General features: G+C 38.5%; 1 protein-coding gene across 1 annotated transcript; it reads right to left on the bottom strand.

Moving 5' to 3' along the window:
- Window positions 1–3,904: 3,904 nt before the first annotated feature.
- Window positions 3,905–7,941, bottom strand: ccdc28a (coiled-coil domain containing 28A). Its single transcript, XM_017477219.2, has 6 exons — window positions 7,785–7,941; window positions 7,135–7,301; window positions 5,810–5,967; window positions 5,557–5,711; window positions 5,155–5,177; window positions 3,905–4,997 (listed from the first exon to the last, which is right to left on the bottom strand). Exons 2-6 carry the CDS (start codon window positions 7,293–7,295, stop codon window positions 4,940–4,942), a joined length of 555 nt encoding a protein of 184 aa, XP_017332708.1. The 5' UTR covers window positions 7,296–7,301; window positions 7,785–7,941; the 3' UTR covers window positions 3,905–4,939.
- Between the last annotated feature and the right edge of the window lie 3,085 nt (window positions 7,942–11,026).

Below are 11,026 nucleotides of genomic sequence, written 5' to 3'. Positions count from 1 at the left end.
TGTCGACTCACCTATAAGAGTCGACTCTTTCTCCCATGAGCTTTTTTATTTTATTTATTTATTTATTTTTACAAAGCTATTGCAGAAACTGATCAAATAGCCTTTGTGTACTTTCAGACTGGCAAAACTGTTATACTTGTGTTTGTTTAAAGTCTTTAATAAATGTAGGGTAAATTCAGATATAACTACTGTATTGGGATAGTTCTGAATTTCCAAATTATCTAAGTTTCTTGCCATTAATTAAATAAATACCACCAATACATGCTATTAAGGTGTTGACTACATACATGTGAAGGGAAAAAGTGTTTATCATACAGAATTCTGAAGAAGTATGGCTCATTTTTTTTTTTTTTTTTTTTTTTTTTTTTGTCAAGACTGACTGAAGGCCATTTTTAATTGGAAATTTGTCATTTAAGACAAACGTTTTTATTGGTCTATGTCTAGGATTTTACTTTCTATCTCAATTACATGTGTGAAACATTGATTATTTGTAGAATACTTCTTCAACATATCAGTGAATCAAATTTCAATAACAAGATTTGCTGTAGTAATAACCGCCACTCTTCGGAGAAGGTTTTCCACTAGATTTTGGAGCGTGGCTGTGGGGATTTGTGATCGTTCAGTCACATGAGAGTTAGTGAGGTCAGGCAATGTTGTCAAGCAAGATGGAATGGAGTGCATTCGGTTTTCCAATTCGTTCCAAAGGTTTTCACTGGGGTTGAGGTCAGGCCTCTATGCAGGTCATTTGAGTTCTTCCACTCCAACCTTGGCAAACCATGTCTTCATGGAGCTCGCTTCATGCACAGGGGTATTGTCATGCTGGAAAAGGTCTGGGCCACTTAGTTCCAGTGAAGAAAAATTGTAATGCTATAGTATACAAAGATACTCTATATAATTGTGTTCTTCCAACTTTGTGGAAACAGATTGCGGCAGGCCCAATTGAGTGTAAGGGTCGGGTGTCCACAAACATTTTGTCATATAGTATGTGATACAGTGATACTAGCGCACTACCACTGTGTACTTATGTACAAAATAATAATGATCTTATTGATCATAAAAGAAGTGAGAAAGAGGGTTGGGTGAATTAACAACAATGGGATACATTGTAGGTTTTTAAAAAATGTACAATTTTAATGTGTTTCGAACTTTTTTTGTGTTTTGGAACTGATTTTACAGAGCTTGTCGTCATTGCTCAGCTTATTTCAGACCCTGCCCCTTAGGTGCTTACACTGTACGACAGTGCACCAGTCCTATACCAGACATGATAATATATTTAACATCAGACACAAATACAAAAAATCTTTTCTGGCACAACCAAGACCTTGCAAAATAAATAACAAAACAATAACTACCTCAGACAGCTTGTTGGCCATGTTCTTAATTTCTGTTAACTTGCCTAAAAGAATCTACTCCATATCTTAAACAAAAACAGCAATAATATCATCTTACTATGCATACGCAAATGATCACACAGCACTTCACACACAAAAAACAGCACAAACAGGTTAGAAATTTGTCCTAATTTGCAGAGAAAAACCACACTGTGTGACAAGAAACACTAAACATCGTATGGAAACTTACCATCAAGGGTATGTTGTACTTGTATTTCTGATTTTTCCCAGCTTTCTTACTTGCTCATCAGTTTCTATTACACAGCGTTGAAGGTCAATGCCGTCTGCACATTGTTTGGCAGAATTCCGAATCAACTCGTACCCTTTTTGCTTGTTCCCATTCAAGTCAGAATGATTATGACTTTAACCACTTCAATTCTTTGCTTCATATTTTGCATAGCGAGTAGTACTGCTGCCTCATAACTCTAATGTCTTTGTTTTGGTCCTTAGCTCAAACCAGGACCTGTGTGGAGTTTTGCAGGTTCTTTTTGTGTAGGTGGATCTTCTACACTTAGTTGTCCCAAGGCATGAATGAATGTGTGTGAATGCATGTGTGCCTGGTGCCCTGTGATAGACTGTCATCCCATCCACTTTAAAATTCATTTATTTGTAAGGTTGTAAAGATTTGATATACAGTTGTAGGTTATAGTATGAGAAGCACAATCCCATCAATAGGCCATTAATCATATTTCAGCAATTATTTTTTACAACAATTATTTATGAACTAGAATTTCATGTTGCAAATGTCACTTATGGTTATTGTGCCTTTGGGATTAGTCCAAACAAGGAAGACAAGAGAAAGATAGCTGATCCTTGTCCATCAATCATCAAAAAATATAATTAGCACATGACATGCTGCTTACATAGCTTTACGGGATTGCCATGCACTGGAAGAAAGAACTGTGTTTCTGATTAAATTGAGACCTTCTATAGCAGACACACACATAGTCTATCAACAAGACACCCCTTAGGATTGGTTGTGTGCTCATTGTGCACTCCTCCACTAGTGAAGCCTGAACATAAGTGCAAGAGTGACATCACATGCACCCATGATGTTTGCTCTGACTGTATTGTCACCTCCTTTGGTATACAACGTGGTTCCTGCCTTAATCTCTTGGAAGTGCATAAAATGTGGTATCTTTTTGTGCCTCAATATTAAACTACAAGGCTTTGTGCTTGTGTCAACCACCTGTAAAAATAAATGAATAAATAAATAAATAAATAAATACAGACAAATGTCTGCAATCAAGGATCCATCTAATGAGATTGCCAATGTCTCATTTTTTTTCATAATGAATATGTAATGACATATGTATTATAAATAGGGCAGCTCTTCAGAAGCCTCTTGTTTAACAATCAAACATGACTTCAATGTGCTTTCAAGTTTATAAAATCAATTGCCTATTTTTATTTTAGATTTTTACCGTATTTATCCGTACATGTTAACCTCCTGACAAAACTCAGTCATTCATAAAATAAATGTCATGTTCAGGAAAAGGTACATATTTTCTGTTTATGTTTCTAGAAGTAGAATTATAGTTTGTTTATTATTATTATTTTTTTTTAAATTATTATTTCTAGTGAAGGTTAAAGGGTTTGTAATCCCACAGTCATATAGCCACAAAACCTACACCGGCTCAATCCAAATGTCAGTTTACAGCATTGTTTCTGTTTGTTCATTGAGCTATGCAGACTTTCACTTTGCTTGTAAAATTGTTTGTAATTTAAAACATGTTTTACAGTACAGAATGTATTGTTATCTGATGAGGCTTCATATTATCTGATGTTATCTAAGATAGATGCTTCGTGAAGCGTTCAAACTTTCCAGCAGAACTAAATTGAAAAATGGCTTCTTCAGTGTCCACTAGAGACCCCTAGCGGTCAAAAGTATATATGCCTGTAACATTTAAACCTGTAAAGAACCATAAGAAATAAACAGCTAATGTAACAATGTCAAACAAGGAATTTAACAACGGGCCGTTGAATTATTAGAAATTAGAAAGTGAACTCAATAAATGTCACTCTCTTTCCCCTACCACAAGACAGCACTGATTGAAGATAGAGAAACGGAACCGAGTAAAAAATATTGTGAAATAAAAGCAACAGTCTATGTGTAAAAACACTAGAAAAATATGGGGGGGGGGACTATGATCAAATATTGTAGGAGTTTGTTTATTTACCTTGGCACACACTATTATGAAATAGACAATGCCATGGTTCCATGTCCAGTTTCATCTCCTTCTCTCCAAGTCTACATTTTTTATTTTCATACTTGTTCAAATTACCTAATAGATATGTAAAGCATGATCAAAAATAACGGTTTAAGTCACGGCCTGAACACAAGTGTATTACATGAAAGAGAAAATCGGTTTAGAAAACTGATTTCTGGTCCAGAATGCCTCCTGTCATTCATTTTCTAGACACTCGACTTGACAGGCCACTGTACATCCTGGGGGTGGAGCTTCGTAACCATGGATAGAAATTTGAGGTGGAAAAAAAAATCGTAAGAGTCATTAGAGTCATAAGTAAATGAACTTTATTGATGGCATCAAGAAAACTAATCCACATAAACCACCTGGAAATAAACCAATTATACAAGATGTCTCAAAAGTCTCCACACGTAGGGGAGATTAACACTTTTTAGTAAAATGTCTTCCAAAAGTTTTCATACTTAGTTTAAATTTTTTTTTTTTCCAGATAGCCTTTAAGAATGCCTTTCGGAAAAGAAGAACGTATTGAAATCATTCTCATGGCTGGAACGGGAAGCCTTTGCAAGGTTGTGATGGACTTTAACAGGAAACATGGCGAGCACATCACACACGGAAATGTTGCCAAAATTATTAACTAATTCAAAAAGACTGGAAGTGTTGCGGACCAACCGAAAAGTGGATGTCCACGAACATCCACTGACGAAGGCACAACCGACGTGCTGCTGGAATACACCAAGACTTTTGGGACACTCTGTATTAGAATAAAAACCACCTCATAGTTAAATAAAATACATTTGTAGCATAGACTATTATAAAAAAATAAGATTTTACCAAATAGTCTGTCACACAAACCTGTTCCTCTGCAATACTCAATCACTGCATTAAAGCAAATACTCCTTTGCTTTACTAAAAGCAACATGCTTCCCAAACTCTTGCCAACACCTTTCTATTAACAATGTCAAAACACAGTGTTCAATGAAAATATTTAAAATCTGTACGTATGAAAAGTTTAAAAAAAGAAAAGAAAAAAAAGAACTATGGTTATTAAATAAAGTGAACAGTGATATGCATATTGCAAATGTTCTCGTATTGCACAATTATAAGGCAATATTTAAGATCCAACATTCAGATTTAGTAAAGATACAGAAATTGGTCATAAACTCATATGGGTAAGACATTAGATGAAAAATGTAATAAAATGTTGGCTTATGTACCATTTAAGACTGTGAAAGTAAGCCCGTTCAAGAAGTTCACAAATGCAACAATACTGGTTGAGATGCTGTTTCTCTAGAACAGATATATGAACAGCTCTGCAACGAACATCAGAACCATAACATTTCATATGTTGGAGGATGGTCGGGGGGTCTCTTGGTTATCAGCCAGGTTTAGCTTTTGTCTGGAGAATCATGGTTGAGGAACGTTCAAAACTCTGTAAGAGCAGCTAAGTCATATATGTATGCATCAACAACAGTCAAATAACAGTTATGCAAGTTAGTAACAATTCCTGAATGTTATTTTTTTCATCTAAATAAAGTTAAACTTTGAAAGGATACATCGAAGAACTCAACTCTTCCAGCTGAGAAAAACAATATAAACATTGGGTAAGATTAAACAGTGAACTACAGCTTTGTCATGGTCATTAAAATCAATTTCCTATTTTTAGGAACATTCGAAACTTGTGACAAACTGAAAGACATTCACACAGGAACATAACAATTACAAAAGCAACGTTAAATAAAATACACACACTCTTTGCTTAATTGCTTAAATTTCTCAAACGCATGTTAAGAAGTTGTTTAATAATATTTTCTAGTATGTATTAAACTAGTATTGCATACGTTTAGGTATAAATAAATAAAAATTCCCAAAAAGTGTTGAGACCTGGGAATTGCCTACTTCTTTATACTTCACAACTATTATAAATAGTTTTACAGACATGAATTATTAGAACTTACATTCAGTAGAAGTTTGTCCATATTGGTATCACTGGCACGTTTGCGCTGGTCTACAGGAATGTCATCCACTTCTGCATTGAGGTCGAAGTGCAGTCGAGCGAGTTTCTCCTGCATCTCTCGAACATGCTCCATTTCATCAATGGAACACTCATTGCCTTGTATACGAATAGAAAGAGCAAGGTTTTTTTTCTCTCTTTGGGTGGAATTAGGGTGTAAACATGTCAAGATATAATTGCAACAGATGGCAACTTACCAAAGGCCTGAAGTTTTCCAGAGTGGAAGTCATTGAGGAGGCTAAGCAAGCCTTTCTCCATCTCATGCACATCAGACACGTCTGTGAGGAAGGTGTGCTGAATCGAGGCAGACTGGTTACTCAACTGACTATGTAGCTTCGGCTTCTCTCTCACACCTCTGCACATCATCAAAAACGAGAGTCATCAGTCCTTGTTTTTGAATTATGCTCTGAGCATTTTACTGCTCATTTCCCACGTAGTCACAACCTGTTGCGTGTGTCTTAGGCCTTTCTTCGCTGCAGCTGGGATGCTGAACGCTGTACATGCTCTCTATGATATACGCAATATGGTCAAAGGTTTGTGGACACCTAACCATCACACCCATGAGCAAGCCTTCCCCAAACTCTTACCACAAAATCGGAAGCACACAGTTATATAGAATGTCTTTGTACGCAGTGGCATTACAATTTCAAACATGCCAAAGCGAGGTCCATGAAGACAAAGTTTGCCAAGGCTGGTAGGGTGGAAGAACTCGAGTGGCCTGCACAGATCCCTGGCCTCAATCCCACTGAACACTTTTGGGATGAATTGGACTGCACACTAGGCCTTCTTACCGAACATCAGTGCTTGACCTCACTAAGCTCTTGTGGCTGAATGGACACAGCCATGCTCCAAAATCTAGTAGAGGTAGAAATTATTATCAGAGTAAAGAGGGGGGTCTAAATCTGGAATGGGATATTCAGAAAGCACATACGGGTGTGATGGTTAGGTGTACACAAATGCTTGCTGATATAGTGTATGAACATCACTATATGAATATTACTAGTACTATCACTATACTATTACTACGCATCTGACCCCGAGAGAAAACACCCAGCTCTGCCAACAGATTGGGTTATATGCAGGATCTGATGGTACTCCTAACTCCAATTAATTAATGATAATGCATGTTAAAATAGGCTGATCTATGTTAATAAATTCCTGATTTACAGAAACAAGTTCTTCCTTTGTCCACATGGGTTTCCTCCAGGTTCTCTGTTTTCTTCCCACCTCCCAAAAATATGCCCGTAGGTGGATAGGTGTGAATGAGTGTGTGGATGTGTGTGTGCATGGTGCACTGTGATGGAATGGTATCCCGTTCAGGGTGTACTCCTGCCTCACGCCCAGCATTCCTGGGATAGGCTCTGGATAGAGCACGTCGGTTATGGCAACACGGCTACTAAAGGTGCATGAATGTTACATCCAAGCTTTCAAAAATGTTCGTTTTAAACAAATTTAATATCAGTCAACAACTGGACATGCTATTGAAATGCATTTTATTTTCTGCTCCTTCGCCACAGCTCACCTGCGATATTTTGACTTCTGGTTTGAGTGGGTGCCAGTGCCAAGGCACCCGAGAGTCCGGAGGTTCTTTCGGACAGTGACCGGAGGAGCAGCCTGATTGGTCGAGGGTCTTGGACTTTTTCGTTTCATCTTCCTCTCCTCCATTCTGCCAAAGTCCCACATCCAAATCTTGCATAAAGGCAAAATTAAGAGGATTAACCAGATAGTAAGACTGGTGAGGGGTAAACTCTCTATACAACTGCACGAGGAGTTTAGAAGCAGTAAGTCAAGGATAATATTCATGTCAATAGAATTGTTTTTGTTTCAGTAATCTGTTATTATCTCTGGACAGTGATCACCAACCCTGTACATGGACGAACAGACCTGCTGATCACTCTTCCGAGTTTCCTGGAGCTGTTTGTTTACAACCGGAGCATGAAACCATACACAATTTCACCTTGAATAATGCTAAAGAATTCAGCTAGCAAAATACAAATGTTTTACTCCCATGATCAGTGATTGAGTATGATTCGGTAGGAAATCATGTCAGTAAAGGAATTTAGTCAGATGTTTATCTCCTTTCTACTGCACATAGCGTGTGTATAGCCAGCTATATTCGTTAGCAAATAATTAATGTCATGTGTACAGTGGCAGCTAAAGGTGAGAATTTACCTCCAACTGTAAACTTCTCCGTTAAACGGAATCAAAATATTTGCAGAAAAACATCCCCGGAAAACCTGAAGCGGCTCTTTCAGAACGCCCGAAACCTCTGACTGATCGAAAAGTTTACAAACGCCACTTCCTGTGACGTCACGTCCTTTTCTTCTCAGAACGAAAATATTATAAACAAAAAGCAAAATACACATTTCTCATATATGAACGCACTGGTTTGTAACAAATAATAATAATAATAATAATAATAATAATAATAATAATAATAATAATAATAATAATATAATGAGTACACCCCTGACATTTTTGTAAATATTTGATTATATCTTTTCATGTGACAACACTGAAGAAATGACACTTTGCTACAATGTAAAGTAGAGAGTGTACAGCTTGTGTAACAGTGTAAATTTGCTGTCCTCTCAAAATAACTCAACACACAGCTATTAATGTCTAAACCGCTGGCAACAAAAGTGAGTACACCCCTAAGTGAAAATGTCCAAATTGGGCCCAAAGTGTCAATATTTTGTGTGGCCACCATTATTTTCCAGCACTGCCTTAACCCTCTTGGGCATGGAGTTCACCAGAGCTTCACAGGTTGCCACTGGAGTCCTCTTCCACTCCTCCATGATGACATCACTGAGCTGGTGGATGTTAGAGACCTTGTGCTCCTCCACCTTCCGTTTGAGGATGCCCCACAGATGTTCAATAGGGTTTAGGTCTGGAGACATGCTTGGCCAGTCCATCACCTTCACCCTCAGCTTCTTTAGCAAGGCAGTGGTCATCTTGGAGGTGTGTTTGGGGTCGTTATCATGCTGGAATACTGCATACTTATCATGCTCTGCTTCAGTATATCACAGTTCATGTTGGCATTCATGGTTCCCTCAATGAACTGTAGCTCCCCAGTGCCGGCAACACTCCTGCAGCCCCAGACCATGACACTCCCACCACCATGCTTGACTGTAGGCAAGACACACTTGTCTTTGTACTCCGCACCTGGTTGCCCCACACACGCTTGACATCATTTGAAGCAAATAAGTTTATCTTGGTCTCATCAGACCACAGGACATGGTTCCAGTAATCCATGTCCTTAGTCTGCTTGTCTTCAGCAAACTGTTTGCGGGCTTTCTTGTACATCATCTTTAGAAGAGGCTTCCTTCTGGGACGACAGCCATGCAGACCAACTTGATGCAGTGTGCGACGTATGGTCTGAGCACTGACAGGCTGACCCCCCACCCCTTCAACCTCTGCAGCAATGCTGGCAGCACTCATACGTCTATTTTCCAAAGACAACCTCTGGATATGACGCTGAGTATGTGCACTCAACTTCTTTGGTCGACCATGGCGAGGCCTGTTCTGAGTGGAACCTGTCCTGTTAAACCGCTGTATGGTCTTGGCCACCGTGCTGCAGCTCGGTGTCAGGGTCTTGTCAATCTTCTTAGAGCCTAGGCCATCTTTATGTAGAGCAGCAATTCTTTTTTTCAGATCCTCAGAGAGTTCTTTGCCATGAGGTGCCATGTTGAACTTCCAGTGACCAGTATGAGGGAGTGTGTGAGCAATGACACCAAATTTAACACACCTGCTCCCCATTCACACTGGAGACCTTGTAACACTAACAAGTCACATGACACCGGGGAGGGAAAATGGCTCATTGGGCCCAATTTGGACATTTTCACTTAGGGGTGTACTCACTTTTATTGCCAGCGGTTTAGACATTATTGGCTGTGTGTTGAGTTATTTTGAGGGGACAGCAAATTTACACTGTTACACAAGCTGTACACTCACTACTTTACATTGTAGCAAAGTGTCATTTCTTCAGTGTTGTCACATGAAAAATATAATCAAGTATTTACAAAAATGTGAGGGGTGTACTCACTTTTGTGAGATACTGTATGTAATAAATTTGATATTCGATGTGTTGTACATTGAGATGCTTTTTTTCTGCTCACTACTGTTTGTTTTTTGAGTCGTTAGCTTGAACCAGCCTGGCCGTTCTCCGCTGAGCTCTACCATCAACAAGGTGCTTGTGCCTGCAGAACTGACACTCGCTGGGTGGTTTTTGTGTCCCGCACCATTCTGTGTAAAGTCTAGAAGCTGTTTTGTGCGATCAGCAGTTTCTGAAATAATCACACCAACAGGTCTGGCACCAACAGACATGCCAAAGTCAAAGTCCAGGAGATCACATTTTTTCCACGTTCTGAAGTTTGATGTAAATATTAACTGAATGTTCTGTATCATGTATCACAATCCATGATTGTGTGTATATGTATGTGCATGTGTGCATGCATGCATGTGTGTGTGTGTGTGTGTGTGTGTGTGTGTGTAGTGGAATCCACAAACATTTTTTTCATTTATTTTAGGATTATTATAACATATAATAAGCCTTACTCCTTCGCAGCTCTTGTTCAATCTTAAACAATAACTTGTATTGACATTGTGTTGCCTGTAGATGGACCTCTTTGTCCCTAATCATCTATGTAGGAATGCATGTTAAAAGAGTGTGATCCTCACAGCTTGAATAGTTTGTCAATTCCCATTGTTTTTATTAATTACAAGTTTGATTTGCCTTTTTTTTCTGGTTGATGTAATTTGTAATGGCATGCTTGTACAATGTGCAGAGCAAATAAACATGAGCGGTTTTCTATTTTCGACTGTCAATACTAAATTTTGCCTGTATATTATTTTCAGCATTGCAGTAACTATGGCATATTGAGATTGTTGTGACAATAAGTCATGTCATGAAGAAAATAGAACTCCTTTACTTTTATCATACAAAAGTAGACTTGCATCTCCCATTGTTGAGAAATATATAAACAATATCATAGCCACAGCTCAAGGGTCCCTGGGTTGACCCTGAGCTTGGGTTACTGTCTGTGTAGTGTTTCTCTGCATGTTCTCTCCATGTCCACCTGGTTTCCTCTGGGTTCTCAAGTTTTCCTTCTACGTCCCAAAAACATGCCAGTAGGTGCACTTGTTAAAATAAAAAGCCCCTGAACTTTCCACCCAATCAACTCATTTTTATTAAAAGTGTCATTAGAGTCCAGCTGACGATATTTATAACATAACCTTGAAAATGGTCAGTTGTAGGTCCCATCACTGTAACAAAATTATAAAATTGCAGACCCCATGCTTATGGACCGCTGGGGTTCCCTGGACCTTACTTTGAGAAACATAAGTCTATAACATGGGCTTAATTTCCCAGCCCTGGTCTCGGATTACCGCATATCCTGCACATTTTAGTGTTT

This window comes from Ictalurus punctatus, chromosome 9 (assembly GCF_001660625.3).
Source record: "Ictalurus punctatus breed USDA103 chromosome 9, Coco_2.0, whole genome shotgun sequence".
In the NCBI taxonomy this organism is placed as follows: domain Eukaryota; kingdom Metazoa; phylum Chordata; class Actinopteri; order Siluriformes; family Ictaluridae; genus Ictalurus; species Ictalurus punctatus.
Note: the sequence above shows the minus strand (reverse complement) of the source record. Positions and strands in the feature narration are given on the sequence as shown.